General features: G+C 39.9%; 1 protein-coding gene across 1 annotated transcript in view; it reads right to left on the bottom strand.

Annotated features, from left to right (window-relative positions):
* The window catches only part of LOC116063741 (xylosyltransferase 1-like), a 41,699-nt gene that overhangs the window by 6,507 nt on the left and 17,249 nt on the right, over positions 1–17,943 (bottom strand). The window contains exons 3-8 of the mRNA XM_031318672.2: positions 16,187–16,359; positions 15,217–15,419; positions 10,725–10,805; positions 9,866–10,082; positions 9,154–9,330; positions 5,157–5,425 (exon numbers count right to left, since the gene is read on the bottom strand). Coding sequence (XP_031174532.1) covers positions 5,157–5,425; positions 9,154–9,330; positions 9,866–10,082; positions 10,725–10,805; positions 15,217–15,419; positions 16,187–16,359 — 1,120 coding nt within the window. The remainder of the gene's footprint in view (positions 1–5,156; positions 5,426–9,153; positions 9,331–9,865; positions 10,083–10,724; positions 10,806–15,216; positions 15,420–16,186; positions 16,360–17,943) is intronic.

The following is a 17,943-nucleotide window of genomic DNA, read 5'->3' on the forward strand; positions in this document are numbered from 1 at the left end:
CCTCAGCACCACACTGTGCTCAGACAAGGACAGTTGATGGCTCCATGGTATCTTATTTAGAGTACAATCAGTATAATATGGTATTCTTATGCAAACAGTTTTAATAATAATACAAATGTAAATCACAATTTTTCTAACAGTCATTAAAAGTCATAGTATAGTCGCGCCCAGATAGCTCAGTTGGTAGAGTGGGAGCCCATGTAGAGGTTTACTCCTCGACGCAGCGGGCCCGGGTTCGGGCCCGGGTTCGGCTCCGGCCTGCGGCCCTTTGCTGCGTGTCGTCCCCCCCTCCTCTCTCTCTCTCCCCCCTTTCATGTCTTCAGCTGTCCTGTCAAATGCCCAAAAAAAATAATCTTAAAAAAGTCCTAAAACGCCATCGTATAGTATGTCATAAAAAGTCATAGTAAAGAATATAATAAAAATGTCATAAAAAGTCATAGTATAGTATGTCTTTAAAAAAGTCATAAAAAGTCACAGTATGGTATGTCATAAACATAGTAAAATAAAGTCATATAGTATGTTATTAACAAGTCATGAAAAGTCATAGTATTGTTTGCCACAAATTCATAAAAAGTCATTGTATAGTATGTCATAAAAAGTCATAGTATAGTAGGCCATAAAAAAGTCAAAAAGTCATAGTACAATATGTCATAGTACAATATGTCATAAAAAGTCATAGTATAGTATGTACATTTTTTTTTAAATCATAGTGTAGTATGCCATAAAAACATCATAGTATAGTATGTCATAAAAAAAGTCATAAAAAGTCATAGTATAGTATGCCATTAAAAAGTCAAAAAGTCATAAAAAGTCCCAGTATAGTATGTCATAAAAGTCATAAAAAGTCATATTATAGTAGGTCATAAAAAGTCATATTATAGTAGGTCATAAAAAATCATATTATAGTATGTCATAAAAAAGTCATAAAATGTCATAGTATACTGTAGCATATAATAAGAAAAGTCATACTATGTCATTAAAAGTCATAGTAAAGTAAGTCATAAAAAGGCATAGTATAGTATCATATAAAAGTAGCGGGGAACTTGAAACTTTATTTTTTGGTTGGGTGGTTGTTGGGATCCAAAAGAGAACTGTTTTGGTTTTGAGAGAAAAGACTAAAGGCCCTGACACACAGAGCCGACGGCAAAACGTCGGCAGAAAAGGCAGTTGGGCTGATCAGTCTCCCAAATTGGTCAAAAAATGCCTCGGAACACACCAAAGCGACGAGACGTAATACGTCTCCATAACAGCAGGCGGCACTAATCTGTATTGTCGCCCAAAAATGAAAACCGGTAGCTGATTGGACGAATGCGTCACGTGGGTCTGGTTTCTCCGGAAATTCAAAGACAGACTGTCATGGCGGCTGGTTCAGAATACGATCTCATATTGTACTAAAATAGTTCACCGAAACGTGTTTCTGAAAACATTTTAAGCAAGAAATAGGCCATGCAGTTGCTGAATCTGTCTTCATTTCAGATCAACAAAGGTCAATTTAAAAGATTTTCGTCAGATTTTGAGAGACTTTAGTCACGCTCATTCCGCTCCCCGTTTCCGGGTTAGCACTCTACCAATCAGATGGGTCATTTGAGTCCGACTGCCGGCAGTGCCCGCCCCGTCGATTATACATGTCAAATCGGCCAAAATGAAGGACGACGGCCCCTCGGAGAGACGACGGCACGGAACACACCGAACAGACTCGAGTCACTGACCTTGCCAGACTGTCCAACAGCTGATTATCGGCTCTGTGTGTCCGGGCCTTAATTTGTTGCACTGAGTTAAATGTATTAAGAGTAAGACATATTTTAGTTACTTTGTTTGCTTAGTTATTTTTTGTAAACAAAAAAATGGTGTGCAGCTGTATTATCTGAGTAACTACAAGTATTGACTCTGGAATCTGGACTAGTATCTGGAATCTGAATATTCAATATTTAAAAAATCTGATCAGGGTCAAAAAAAGCTGATCGGGCAATAAGCCATAAGTATAGCAGGTCATAAAAAAAGTCATAAAAAGTCGTAGTATAGTATCTCTTAAAAAAGTCATAAAAAGTCATATAGTAGGTCATAACAAAGTCATAACAAAGTCATAAAACGTCATACTATAGTATGCCATAAAAAGGTCATAAAAAGTCACAGTAAAGTATGCTATAAAAAGTCATAGTATAGTAGGTCATAAAAAGTCAAAATATAGTATGTCAAAAAAAGAGGTTTCATTTAATTTCACAAGCCATGGTTAGCAATGAGCCAATACTACATCAAATCACTTTTTAAAGTGGTGCAGCAGTATGACAATGTAAACACAACAACACATACTAAAACATAAAATAGGTGATCACAGAAAGTCACAAAGACTGAATGGAGCAAAAGCAGGAACAGACCCTGTTTGTTAAAGTCTTAACTCTATACAAACACACTGCCTACTAGTCGGTGGCAGTAATACACAAGTTTCTAAAGCAAAAGAGGAAGAAGAGATTTCACTGTTTTCTTGTTTATGATTGAAGTGTTGACCAAAAATCTGCAAGTAAACAATCTCAAAGTGTTAATGTGGATGGAATCATGTTTCATATGTATCCACATTAGTGTGTATGTGGCCTGAAATGTTGCTTGACTAAAATCACAGGTTGAATGGAACAGACTCGTCCTGTTTAACTCCCCCCCTCGTCCCCCCCCTTCACACACACTTCCCATAATGCTGCCCCCACCCATTCTAGCCACCAATCCTCACCCGAACAACAAGTACCTCCTTGTACCTACTGGGTCTCCACCACACACACACACAGCTGGAAAAATCCAGTATGTGCAGACACTGTAGCCTGGTTGTACCCCAGGACAAGCTGGCATTATCTTTATATTTAATTTGGACTCACAAACACCAGTGGTGGGGAGTTTAGTGGAAAGACACACTTCATCTGCCAGTCCTCATCACTCCCCTCAGACAGTGATTGCGCAGTTTCTCTCTCAGCCGAAATTGACTGACCCATGTCTAAATGACCCCAATACACCCACGACCGATGAGGACTCTACATGAGGCAGATACTGGCTTTTTACAAATCTATCACAGAGTTTTGTTCTCACACCTTTAGTTCGCTTCATTAGGCCCAGACCAAGATACAAATGATCCACTGTTGCCTTTTAGTTCTGTTTCCTGTTCACACTGACAAATTACAAACAAACCAAGAGCTGTAAACATGAAGTCACAAGGTAACTTACTGACTGGACAGTTTTGGTGTCATCAGCACTACATGGACCCACAAGGAAAATAACATTTCTGTTAACTGACAGCAAGTGATGCTGCAATTTACTAAACCTTAAGTGTTTATTTATCTTCTCAGATTCCACAATTATGATCATTAATATTTGAGAGGGCAACTATCTGAACCTCATTTCTTAAATAGTGGCAAACGGTTTCTTGTAACATATGGGTTCCAAATGATTTCCGTAAATATACGCACCGCTATATCACTTAGGAGGTTGTTTTCTCAACACTTCACAATCCGCATATAAATTTAACAGCAGTTTATCTTTTGAATTTGTGCTAATATCACGTATATTCCTAGACTGGGTAAACCCAGCCCGATCTGCCGGTGATTTGATTTCGCCCTGCAGCTCAGGCTGGAAACCTGTACGTTTATCTATCCTGCTTCCATTACAATTTTGCGGGGACCAATCAAAAACTGGCTTATCCACCTGGCACGCTATTGGTGGGCTTAACACGATGACGATAGAGAAGCGACCAAGCAGCTTCTTGTTTACATTCGGCCACCGAAGCGCAGCAACCCGGTGGTGCCGCTGTCGCTGCTACGTCACCCGGATCGTTGGTCTGATTGGTTGAAGGACTATCCAATTGCGTACAGAGTCATTTGAACTATGCCCATTGATCACGCCTCTTGTGCAGTAGAAAATACAGAGCAGACTCCCCAGACTAATGTTCAATCTTAAAAGATTGAGCTTGGTCTGGTGATAGCCAGATTAGTATATTCCATGACTAAATATTGTGGTTTGACTGCTTTGGTTTTACATATCAAACAGACCACCAGAAATACCTTGGAATCGGACCAAGGACACATTTTTCATGCACTTTTGGTCCAGTTGTTTGTTCCACAACAGTTTGATGGACAGCGTTTTAAACCAACCTAAATAATCCAAACCAAACGGCCAAACACATGAGTGTTTGTTTGAAATGAACCAAACAGGTTCAGTGTGACAGCATCATGTCTCAGACCGCCATTTCATTCATGGTTCTGTCTCAGGATTCAGAATTGAACAGTGGTGACATATAAACATACAAAGATCAGAAGTAAAGGTCTTAATTACTCTCACTGGGATCTGTGAGATTGCTCAAACTGAAATCAACGAATGAATCCAAGCATTTCTTCATTGCCTTTAAGAAGCCCTAGGAAACATGATGAAGAGCTCTTGCAGTCTGTCTACAAATTCCTAGAGCCCCTTAAAAACCATTAAAGCTCCTTCACAAACCCCTGGAACCCCCTGAATGCTTTCAATAATGCAGGGACTCCTTCTAAGACCTTTTATTCCTTAAGGATATCTGGAACCCCTTTAAGAAACCCCTGGTACCATGGATGTACTATACTAATAGTTTACAAATGACTGGCTCACCCAACACAAACACAAAACAGTAGGGGTGTGACGAGACACTCAGCTCACGAGACGAGAAGAGATTTTAACACTATTTTAAAGAAAACTTCGTGCTAACCCGGACCGGGGACCGGAATGAGCGCAACTAGAGTCTCTCAAAATCTGACGAAAATCTTTTAAACTGACCTTTGTTGATCTGAAAACTTAAAGAAAAGAGAGAGAGAGAGAGAGAGAGAGAGAGAGAGAGAGAGAGAGAGAGAGAGAACGGCCGTACCCTCTAACGTTCTAACGCTGGGTTTTAGAGGCAGCTTTTTACAATTGCAACTCTGCTACCGCTCTGCAAAAATGAACTCCTAGTCAACTTTGGCAAACAGGCAGAGGATCTTCAATAATTTAGAGGTCCAAGCCAGACTCTTCTTCAAAACCAGATGTATTATAAGACCAACCAGGTCAGACTCAGTCTACTGGCCGCTGCTCTGCACTTCTTTGACTTCCACAACTGCAAGGCTGACTCTGCCACACCACATCCAGGTCTCAATAAATCCATATCTGGACGTTCATACCTGCAGCTGTTGTCATTGGGATGTCCCTGCAGCGAGCTGGCAGCGCGGGACAGGCCCATGCGAGCAAAGGCGTGGTAGTGGCTGAGCGTGGAATCTGATAGGCTGGCGGGGCCGTCCGTCTCCTGCTCATAGATGTTTTCCCAGTAGGCTTGAAGGCCCGGGGTGCCTGGGGGGTACGGTCCAAACAGGTAGGAGTCCAGCTGGTTGATGATCTCCTGACTGACGCTGGCCTCAAACTTCCTGGCAAAGAAGGTGGGTCTGGACGCTTGCTGTGGTCGAAAAGACAGAAAGAGACGAGGAGGGATGATTATTCTAAGACTAACTTTGACCTTCAATAAAAAAATTAATAAGGAGACAGAGAAAACAATATTTAAAACAGGAGAAATAATTGTATAAACCACAGTTATAAAATCAAGAAATAGAATAACTGACTAGAAGGAGACTTGGAGAGCGCAGTCCTCTGCCAAGGCATGCCCTATCCCGCAATGTTAACATCCTACTTGAAGGGACGTTCACGTGAATTTTCCCAGTTGGCAACACATTTTTCCGTTAATGAAAGTGAAAAATAATTCATATATCTGCCCTGTGATTCGGATGCGCTCTGAAATGTAAGTTTAATGAAAAAATGGGCCAGTAGTTTTTCAATAATCCTGATGACAAACAGAGCCAAAAACATGACCTCCTTGGCAGAGGTAATAAGATTAACAATAAGATTGTTGTTCAAATCACAACATGTGTTGAAATAGAATTCCTAAGAATGAGAATAAACTCCTGCTGTACTTTGATCTAGGCTACTTAGGATCTAGTGGCTGTTGTTTCTATTTTTCTAGCTTTGAAACCACTGACTTACAGTTTATGCAAAGCAAATAGCATGAATGTAAAATAAATCTCCAGCATCCAGTTATTCCAGTTAAAAAGCCTTACTTAAAATATAAAAACTTTACAGGTTAGCAAGATCCAACAGTTTGTTTCATATGACTACATAAACTGCAAAAAGTATATAAAAATATATATAAAAAATACATTTTATTTACTATCATGGAAAAATAAGAAATTTCATCTTTGAGAAGCTGTAACTAAAGAATATTTGTCATTTTTAATAAGAATATATGACTAAAACGATTAATCACTTATCAGAGTTTTTGCAGATTTTCCATGCTCAACTAATCGATTAAGTCACCATAAAACTTCACAATAAAACCGAAGATAAGGGGCGACCTCTATCTCACCCACTAGAGTGTGCGCCCCATGTAGGCTGAGTCCTTGGCAGCGGCCCGGGTTTGAATTCAACCCGCGGCCCTTTGCTGCATGTCGTCCCTCCTCTCTCTCTCCCCCCTTTCCTGTCTTCAAGCTATCATGTCAATTAAAGGCCACACAAAGCCCAAAAAATAATCTTAAAAAAAACAAATAAAAAAAAAAAAACGAAGGTAAGTCTAGGGTCAGCACTATTTGCATATCAGCTGAACATACTATGGACCTAAAAATCACAGTTTAAACGCAGAAGGCCCAAAGAAAAACACAGTCACTCCATATTAGAGCCCAATTGCACCGTTGTGCTTCAATATACAGTAGTATCAAGGGTCACTTACTCTTTCTTTAAACAAATTCAACATCAAAGTTCCAACAGTATTCTCCCGTCATGAAACACTGTTGGGACATCCACTAAATGGAATATTGAATGATTTCATTCTACAACTATTTCAAATGTAAATAATATATTTGGTGGGAATTATGGGAGAATTGCGGGAGTTTTTAAACAGCGGATTACAAACTTTTAATACTGATACTTTTAAAACTTTTGTACTGCACATTGAAGAAAACTCAAAGACACTTTACATATGGAAGAAGACAAATTGTACCGGAGAGCCTTCTATGGAAAGCCAAGTTACGACAAGTCAATTCACGCACACACTTTGTCGTGTGGGCCAGTCTGGAGGAAGGAAGGGTGTGGGTTATGATGTCATCAGGAGGGTGTGACCTCAGCAAAGCAGCTATTGGTGAGCCTCGGCAGCACCGACCAGTGAGCCAGGAAACCCCAACATAATGAGAGCCATGCCGACTGCCCAGGCAGCAGCTGAGCTCTTTATTCAGCAGGACAGTTTTATCCGTCACACAGTCTTACACAGCTAAAGGCAACAGTGGAAACCACTAGTTACAGGCTCAGGAGGGATTCTTGTTTCCTTCATCAGAAGATCAGAGGCCTATTATATAAAACTGTATGTTCTCTGTTTTCACTGTAGGAGGTCAGCCAAATATGATTCAACCAGCTGCTCTTCTTTTGGAGCTGTTTCAGCTTTATTTAGTTGATTGAGATTGAACAGGTTTTAGCTTTGTGAACATGCTGCTGCGGATTTGACTTTTTCTCCTTTAGTTTATTTTAAACCACAGTATTACCAGTGGGGAATGAAGTATTCAGACCTTTTACTTAAGTAAAAGAAGCAATACTACAGTTTCGACTAAAAGTCCTGCATTCAAAGTAACGTTAAAGTAAAAGTTCAAAAGTATTAGCATCAAAATATACTTTAAGTACCAATTAAAAGTACTTGTATGCAGATTATTATTTGTTGGATTATTGATTATTGTTGCTGATTATTGATCGATTAATCAAGTATTTCAGTTCTAAACAATATTAGCGCTGCAAATGATGATATTTTGATTATCAATTAATCAGTCAAAAATGTACAATAGTCTATAAAATGTAATAAAAAAAAAAACAGAACGATTTCACATTTTCCCAATGTGACTTCTTCATATTACTTGCTTTGTTTGACCAACAGTCCATAATTCCAATGACTTTACAATGATATAAAATAGAGAAAGGCAACACATTCACACATTAAATAAGCTGAAACTGGGAAATTTGCTTGGTAAATTACGATTAATTGATAATCAGAATTGTTGCCAAATCATTTTCTCTCCATTGTTTCACTAATTTACACATTTACATCACTCTTTGGTTTATGTGCTTTTAACTGGATCCTGACTGTTTAAAAGCAGATCTTTTTAGAGATTCCTAATTAATCAATGAGTCTCAACCGGTTAAATAATGGAAATAAATACTGTAAATGTGTGTTCCTGAACCGTACATTCAGGACTCCGAGCCGTCTTTCTTGCTGGCGAACCCCGGCATTATGATAATGACAACCTTAGAAACCTCAGCGCCAACTAGCTACAAAGCTCTAAAAATATGAACTGCCTAAAGTGTACAGCTGTTTCCAGGATCAGCTCTTCTTATAGAAACCATCAGTAGCTCGACCACAGACGCTGTCTTCAGGTCTGTCGTTACAGGGAGCCCAGGGAGCCCAGGACCGCCTACTGTAAGTAAAAGCGGCACTGCTAATTTGTGAATACGAAGCTATTCTGGTCCCAGGCCACCGAGGCCCTGAGAGGGAAGGGTGGACAGAACAGAGCGACTGAACATGATGACTATCCTCTCTGTAGCTGTGCTCTACCTCTCATTATTGGGCTGCAACATTGTCACATTCGATACAAAAAAATCCAAAGAATGTTCACCCATGGAAAGCTTTGCGACTACTGAGAAGTTAAAACCAGGTCTGTCCTATTTAATGTCATCCGGTGTGGTAGAAAAGTAAAGTAATAAAACACAGCGTTCTTTATTCTTTTAAAGAAATAAATCAATTGTCTTTCTGTTAACAGTTGAGTAACGATGAAACCAGGGGCTGGCTGTACAAAGACAGACTTCAACCATGGCTGCAGAGGACATTTAAGTTTAGCACAGTCTCTAGTAAATCTGTCTAAGAAAAAACTGAGTGTCTCTCAGAAAAATGCCACTACGCTGGTACAGAGCTGCAGGGAAACACAGCCCTTCATTTTTGGCAATAGCCTCGTGGCAGAATTTCCCACAAGTTGAAGCAAGTGCTCAAGTTTTCAAGCAGGTAGACACATGCCTGATTCTTTCCGTTTTCTATTCAGTAATATTTGAAATATTCTAAAGTCTGTAAAAACTTGGCTAAGTAACCCAAAAAAAATGTCTCACCTGGAAGCGTGGCAGATCAGAGGGCTTGAAGTCGTTGGGTGAGCAGCCACACCAGTCCACAATATGCTTGTACTGGCATTTACATCCCAGTTTGCGGTTCCAGTTGGTGAGCCTCAAGTTGTTGTCCACCATGGTCTCACAGTGGGCGCTGTTCTCCAACACAGTGTGGAAAAATGACTGGAGGTAGAGTACAGAGAGAGATAGACAAGTTTATTTACCATCCATCCATCGAGTTTATTTAAGTATCTCCTAATCTTAATAAAATATTTAATCCACATACAAAATTCAACAAATATTACAGCTGCAAATAATTATTTTCAAAAGTGATTCATCTAATAATCATTCATCTGTTATTCTTATAGTTTCAGACCATTCTTGGGTTGTTTTTTAAGTGCTATTTAGATTGTAATCTTTACATGATTGTATTTTAATTAAATTTTATAATCACACGTCTGTCTAATTCTGGTTTGTGGCATATTTTGTTTGTCTGTAATTGCTGCCAGAACTCTCTTGATGAAGAGATTTTTAATGAGACATCCACTACAAGGTGGATTCCATTGAAATATGCTGTTTATATTCATGTCCTCTTCTAGGGGACACCAGCACACACTTCCTGTGTATTTGTATATGAAGGGTTACTCAAGTGCATGCGTGTGTGTGTGTGTGTGTGTGTGTGTGTGTGTGTGTGTGTGTGTGTGTGTGTGTGTGTTACCTCAGCAGGCAGCAGTGTGTAGGTGTAGAAGCGCTTCATGCTGCTGACCAGCTCATCTCGGGAGTTGACCACATAGTCCACAAAGGGCCGGTTAAGCAGGAACCAATCAGAGCCTCCGTCCACCGCAATGCCCTCTGGGATCTTGCGGTCCCCGAGACGCCACATGTGGGTGTCACACTCGTAGAAGAGACGGTCTAGACCCTGTTTACGGATGAAACTGAGAGGACACACGGCATCCAGTGTTAAGCTGATAACTCAAACTGAAACAGTGTATAATTACTTCCACCTGAGACAAATGTACTGTGATACTGTAGAGAGAGAGACATGTTTACTGTATTTCTATAAGGTTATTAATGAATACAAGCTCACTATTCAGCCACTGATCATCAGTTACTGAACCTGTCTAAGCCTGCAGACTGTAAATACCTTTGTGACTAAACCTGTTTTTGAACCAAAAAACAGATTAAAGTTTCAGCACTAGAATAAAACACATTTAAACTAAATGAATGCAAAACCAAAAAAAATATTGGTTTACATGCCAAGTCAGACATAGTTTTAAGAAAAGACGTCGTAGCAGGGTATTTTGACTGGACTAACCAAGAAATCTGTAATTTGGGGCATTTTTGGTTGTTTTTCAACAACTTCCATCTATACTATATACTATCTTAACATTTTTTTCAAAAATCTGCATTGAGAAGGAATAAGAAGAAAAATAAGTTAATAAGGTAATTGTAAAGGAGTAAGGTAATGAGGGATTACCCTTAATTACCTTTACTCCTTTACACTGACCTCTCCTACAAAAAACAAGTTCACCATCATCATCAGATAGAGAATATCTGTCTCTCTCTCTCTCTCTTACCGTGCGTTGTCTCTGCCATGAGATTTGATGAAGTTCATGTTGCGGTACTTGGACAGGAAAGCCACCAGCTGTTCATTGGTCCTGAAGGGAGACAGCAGCTGTCAATCATCAACTCAGAAACACACCTCCAGCATCAAACTGTAAGCATATGTGTCAAACCCAAGGCCCACGGGCCAAATATGGCCCCTCGTAAGTTCTGATCCGAATTGGGCCCACCTAGTTGTGCGCCAAACCTAAAAGACGGGAAACTGTTTGCAAACTGCAATTACACACAGAGGTATGTTGGCTAAACCGTGGTAAAGTGTGAGATGGGTGAGGAAATCGACAGTTTCATGACTAGGAATGGGAAAGCGCTCGCAGAGCTTGAGGATGAAAGGTGGTTATGTGACTTGACAGTCAGTGGCAAACGCACTCACCACACTTTCCCGTGAGAGAGATGCGCGACACTCAAAGCAGAATTTGGCAGATTTGCCGAATTTGAGACTCCCACAACCAGTGAGTTGTCATATTCAAGCCTGTGAAACAGGTTGTTGTGAGTTTGCTGTGTGGTAGCCTACTTTTAAAAATGTGACCCAGAAAGAATGCATTGATTTGCTTGGTTCGCTAAATTCTAGGATGGCTAAAGAACTTTTTTAGGGCTTCATCTGAACCATGTTGTAAGTGAGAAGGCTATATGAGGCATGCAATAATACAGTCAAAAATATTTTACTTTTTTAAATAAAAGTATGTCAATAAAATATACATGTCTGGCCCTTAATGTGATTCTCATTTCCCAGTGTGGCCCTTAGTGAAATTGAGTTTGACACTCCTGCGTAAACTCTGGTTACACGCTTCACTTTATTGATGTATATAATGTTTTTTTAAGCGAAGCTAGCTGAGGGGCTCTGGTGATGGCAATGTTGGTCGATCTGTCCACCACTTTGATCCAGACTAAAATATCTCAACAGCAAGCAAATGGATTCCCATTACATTTTGTACAGACATTCATGGTTCCCAGAGGATGAATCATATTGACTTTGGTGATCCTCTGACTTTTAACTGTTGTAGTTTGTTTGGGCTTGAGCACATTTTGCACTTATAACAGTTTATTTTCATTATAATTATATAAATGTAAAGCAGCAAATCAAATAAAAATTACTTGATCAAAATAGTTGCCAATACATTTTCTGTCAATCGATTAATCAATACCTTCAGCTGTACTAATGGAGTAAAAAGTACAATATGTCCCTCTGAGATGTAGTGGAAAAGAAAGTGGCATGGGAAGAAGTACCTTAAATGTGTACTTGGGTAAATGTACTCAGTTACATTCCACCACTACCAAATACAAATCTAATCTATGAGGTCCATTCTCAGCAGCCCAATATCATATTTTGTCCACATTTACCTTTCATAACTTAAATTGCCAAAACACTTTGTTCTTAAACTCCTCTTATATGATCTCATAACGTATTGTCATGTGTCTCTCTACAGGAGGAAGAAAAACATCCCCAAACCATAAAATAGACTCACGCAACACACATTCCCAATAGCTGTTTTCTTTTCTTTTTTTAAACCGTGCTTAAAAGGGGGGTTTCTTCCTCTAATGGATACACGTCTAAGCAGGATGCCATTAAATATTCTAACAAATCGTCGGTTTCTTTTAAACAATGCAAAACAATCTTCCATTTAGGGGAATTAGAATGACTCTAAACGATTCTGTTTGGGACAGCTGGACCAGTTTATTTAGCTTCCTCTTCCAGCTGAGAGCAAACAGCTAAGCTGCAGTGTGTGGCCTGAAGGGGAGGCAGGCAGCACATTCACACAGCCACTCCCAGCATGTAGTGGGAGCTGGAAGCACACGGCTCGAGCCTGGTGTTGCCCTAACCAGTAGACAGGACAGCAGACAGACAGATCATTTGATTACATTTGATTACAGCCATTAAGACGAACCGCAGGCGTGCATGTGTGCGTTCGTGGGCATGTTTGTGTTCATCAGTATCTCACACACACTTAAATCTAACTGAGGCTGCGACAACATATGGTCATATATCACAAAATATGCTTCTCACATTCAGCAAATTATGTTCTTTTAAATTGCTGTCCTGTGAGAACCATGCAGACTATCTCTAAAAAGTCAACTTTTTTCATAGTGTCAGAAAAACAGCCCTGTTTTTTTAGCTTTGTGACGATGTGTTTTCCAGAAGATCCAAGAGGCTTTATTTAGCTTAGGAACTAGGAGAATTTTCTTGATACATAGACAAACACTATCCTTCAGTTTATCACAAACATTCAACATCAACACATCTGGAGATACATGGTTTTCAATGGACAGGAAGGGGATGAAACATGTCATCTGAAAAGTAACTAAAGCTGTCAGACAAATATAATGGAGTAAACAGTACAATATTTACCTCTGAGATGTAGTGCAGTTAATAAACAAGTGATAACATGTTATTGTTAATCAGTGATCTTTAGAGGTGCTGTTACATTTAGCTGCTAGCTGTTTTAGTTTTTTTGCTTAGCTAAGCTAACTGGCTGTATTTCACCATACTGTTTGGATAATTTCTTTTACATTTCCTAAATTTGCTTTTGTCTACATGTTTGATAAATATGCCCACTGCTAAAATAAATTGTATTGGTTGTTGTCAGATGTATGATCCTCTGAAGCTAGCGGTTTGATATTTGAAAAGTGAATGTGACCTTCTCTTGAGGGTTAAAGAGAAACATGCAGTAGGTGCAGTACTAGCACACACACACACACACACACACACACACACACACTCTGACGTCAAAGCTATCGATGGTATTGTGCTAATGCTGTGGCTGTACTATGGATTTTAGCTGGAAGGGTGTTCAAACAGTCACTTTGATTGGTTGACAGAGAGTGGATCTGTGTGTGTGTGTGTGTGTGTGTGTGTGTGTGTGTGTGTTCGTGTATTATTAAAGAGAAGAAAGATAAAGAACTTATTTTGTCAGTCTTCAAAGAGGTTTAATGTTCAGCACTTTTAAAGCATGGATTGGATTTGGTTTACTTCGTGGGAATAGGTTAGTTTAGGGTCAGGATTTGAGGATTGGGATTAAAAATGATATCAAGATTTAGTGGTAGTAACATTTTAGCAATCAATTATCTTAATTCAACAACAGCGACATGAGCTGCGAGAGGATCATACATGTTGTAAACAAACCCCAGTTATATCTACGCTACTCATTGGAAGCAAATCTGAAATTAAATCTGAAATGTCCATTAAACCTGTGTGCATACAGAAATACACACATTAAATATTAAAGCTCTGCAAAATCTAATAGAGGTTTACAATTGAAAGTTGGAGTTTGTTTTTACTTCCAAATAATTGTGTTAAACAGGGGATTAGTTTATATCATAAAATATCGTAAACATTGTGCTGCATTCATGTGGTGTCGGAATTTCCCCAGTCTGGAACTCATTTTTCCAATTATTCCAAGTCTGATACCACATGAATGCAGCACAATGCCGTATCTGGTAATGTTAACAAAAGTAAAAAAACGATTTGTGTTTCCGCACATTGATTCGAAACCACTCCAAAATTGAATGGGTTCTTCCAATCAATCAATTTTATTTGTCATATGAAACAGTACAGGTACAATTCTATTCTTGGCCCATGCTACGCCCTTCCACCAAGTTTCAGGGAAATCTGGTCAGTAGTTTTTCTGTTATCCTGCTAACAAACAAACCAACAAAAACACCACAAACGGAGCCGAAAACATGACCTCCTCAGTTCTTAAAAAAACCCAGTTAGCCAAGATGGCTTGGCTCAACAGTGGTGATAATCCAGCAGAACTGGTTGCCAGACCCTCATCATCAGAATTGGCACAAGTTGGCTATAAATGGGCCAATGGAACTGTACCGATTTCATTGGACCTCCACAAACCTCTTTATGTTACCTCTTTTAGTCACGATTACAGCTACAGCGAGCAAATCACCAGTCAACACCTCCACTGATCACAGCCAAGCTCTTTCCTCAGGAATATAGATCCCTTCAAATCCCCAAGCAGCAAGACAGCCATTAAAAGAGCTCAGCTTCAAAGCTACATACAGACTCCCGATGCATTCAGAGTCGATGCACTTGAGGTCTATTGGCCACGTAACCTGATCCATAAGCCCTTAAACAAACCAAACCAGGCTTTAACAGATCAATGTGCTGTGTGTTTGGATGGAACTTGACATAATCGATAAATCTCCTACAGTCTTCTACAGGGATACAAAAAAGGGAACAGTGGGGGGGGATTTTCGACCAAACCCATTTAAAAAAAGTGTTTTAGTCAGATCATTTCTGTCTTTTGGTTTAAGCACAAATAGAAAACCTGATAAGGGCCATTTTTGGGCCTTGATAGCTTGAAATGTAAACAACTGGTCTTTAAAACTGTTGCTTCGACATAAAGAAATGCAAAGTACAATTTCAAACCTGCAATAAAAAAGTAGAATTAATCTAATCACTAAGCGGTGACCCCTCCTGTGGCTGACCCGGTCTCTCACCTGATGGGGTAGTCTGCAGCGCTGAGGTTGATAAAGAAGTCCCAGGACCAGTCGGACATTTTAAGAAGGTCCTCCATGCTGCGGAGGTACATAGTCAATAGGCTGGCCCCGCCCCAGATGGTGGACATCCGCCAGGGAGTCACCCGGACGTTGGGATACTGGCCGGCCTGAGTCAGAACCTCTCTGTAGAGGTAGTTGGACCTCTGAGAAGGGTGGAAAATGACAACAAAAATGGAAGTTATAGTGTGCTTTTGTTTTGTAAGCACTTTTGAAATCTCCATTAGGAAATACTTTGATATCAACACTAAATCAAATGACTCCCTGTCATGTGAAAATGCTGCTTATAGTACCAGTCTCCCTGCGAGCTAATGCTCCCAAATATCCGAAAATCTACAGTTTTTTCAGTGATTCAAACTGATCTGGTGTTCATTAACAGATATTTCCACAGTTATTAAAATAATTATGTCAATCAGAGGTTAACCATTTTCTGTTCTGGGGGAGTTATTTTGCTCTAACCAATCAGCAGTGATGGACATGTCTGTCCTATTTACGTCATTGTCAGTCAACATAGAAGTTCTTACATCATTTTTGTTCACGCACTGGTCAGTTTTGAGATTTTGGGTTATTTTGCTTTTCTTTCAGACTCAACATCCAAAACACACATTCAGGATTTTATTTCACTACACTTGTCTATTTGCGTCTGTAGATTTCTCCTAAATTTACCAAAAGTTAGCATTAGATAAGGCCTCATTTGCATATTTAAATATACAATTTCAGAAAGGTTGTAAAACAAGAGATAATTGTTGTCAATATTCAACTATGGAAGTGTCATGGGGTTACCCGTTAGTTAATAGTTGCGTTAATGTCATTTACGTTTGTCCACATTTTCTGGATATTTTTTGTCACTATTTTTCTGGCTGTTGCTCAGGAAGAGGACTTCCCCATTTGTAATCCCGCCCAGTGGTCTCACCTGGTCTACATGGATGTAGTAGTAGTGCGAGGTGTGGTAGATGGCTTTGAAGAGGCGCTGGAACTGACGCGAGGCTCGGCCGTGGATGACCAGGACGAAGGCGATCCGTGGCAGCACCAGCCGGGCAGACTGTGAGGGGTCCTCCTCCCACTGTACATTCACATTAGCCTTACCTGGACACAGAGGACAAGGACAGCAGCTCAGGAAACATGCAGCATTTTTAACAGAGCAGTTATCAGGATATGTAATAACACTTTAAAGTCATTATGCTTTTTGGCTTTTCCCCTTTCCTTTATTGTGTTATATATCTTTTTTTGTGCACATTATAGGTTTACAAAGTGAAAAAGCCCAAAGTCCACCCCAAAGAGACTTACCATCTCCAACAGAAAACACTGTTCACAAATTGCTCCAAACAGCTCTATTGTAGTCCAGCCTTTACTTCCGTGACGAACGTGCGTCACTTTGTAACACACGTTATAATGCTCGCCAAGCTGCTAGCATGGCACTCCCTCATGCTCTGCAACTGACTAGCTAGCAGTACTTACTGTGCATGTGCGACTCCCAACAAAGATGGAACAGAAGTGTGATGCCTCACTCTGTAGCTAAAACAGAGAGCTCAACACACGAAGAGTTGCAGCAATGTGCAGTACAACAAAAATATGGTGTTTTCTGAAAACTAAACCACATAAACCTATTCTGGTACAACGTCTAAATACAATTATGAACCTGAAAATGAGCATAATATGAGCACTTTAAATGATGCTTTCAATTTAAATTTTTTGTTGAGTTGTTAAGACAATACAATGAATTTTAAAACAATAAATTGGGTTCTGGGAATTTATAAAGTGCATTTTCACTATTTTCTGACTTTTATTAGACACAACCATTAATCACGGCAATAATCGTAACATTTAAATATTGTAAATAATCGCTGCAGCCCTACTGCAGCATCTGAAAAGAGAACAGTAAGACAGACACCACTTGCTGGATTGGGGTTTCTTGGTTTAAGACAACATCACTGTCAATGTCACTGCCAACCCTGATCTCCACTCCACTTCTTCCTGGTACTATTCTGCCGTCTGTGGCTGGCTGAGCTAAATCTGCCTCTTGTATATACAAACCCTCTGACAGCCTCATGCTCCTCCATCATCACGCTCACTCTAAAGATGGCGCGAGTTGAGGCCTGCTTGGCCTAATTAGTGACCTTCCCGGGCTGTGGGGCATGCTGGGATTGAGAGTTTGAGGAGAAATAACTGTAATCAGGCAGCTCAGCAGAGCACTGCTGTGCAGACAGAGGGAGTCAGGGGGGATCGATGTCGTGCACGTTTCGCGATGTACACTTATGCCTGCATGAGTGCAGAAACACCCAACTTTGTTTCAACAACCCTCTTGTTCTCCATTGAGCAAACGTCAAAAGTCAAAATCAGACGTCAAACCAAATCATCTTTCGCTGCTGCTCCAGTCTGTGGATATAATGACTAGTGTATCATCAAAGCAACCTATAATCATATAAATTAAACCTCAAACGGCCCAGGGTGGTTCAGAGAGCATGACTACAAGTAAATCATTAGTCAGCCATTCCAAATATAAGACTACAAACTGCTTATTTAATTGGGGTGTAATTACGCTGGCTGAGTATCATCCTCGCTGTGTCCATCCATGCTTTCAGTCCCTGAAAATAGAACTGGCAACAAACTGGATGCCTCTTCTTGGCTCTGGCACGTGCCGGGTTAAAAATGCTTCTCAAAGGCTAAATT

Source organism: Sander lucioperca, chromosome 21, assembly GCF_008315115.2.
Source record: "Sander lucioperca isolate FBNREF2018 chromosome 21, SLUC_FBN_1.2, whole genome shotgun sequence".
In the NCBI taxonomy this organism is placed as follows: Eukaryota; Metazoa; Chordata; class Actinopteri; order Perciformes; family Percidae; genus Sander; species Sander lucioperca.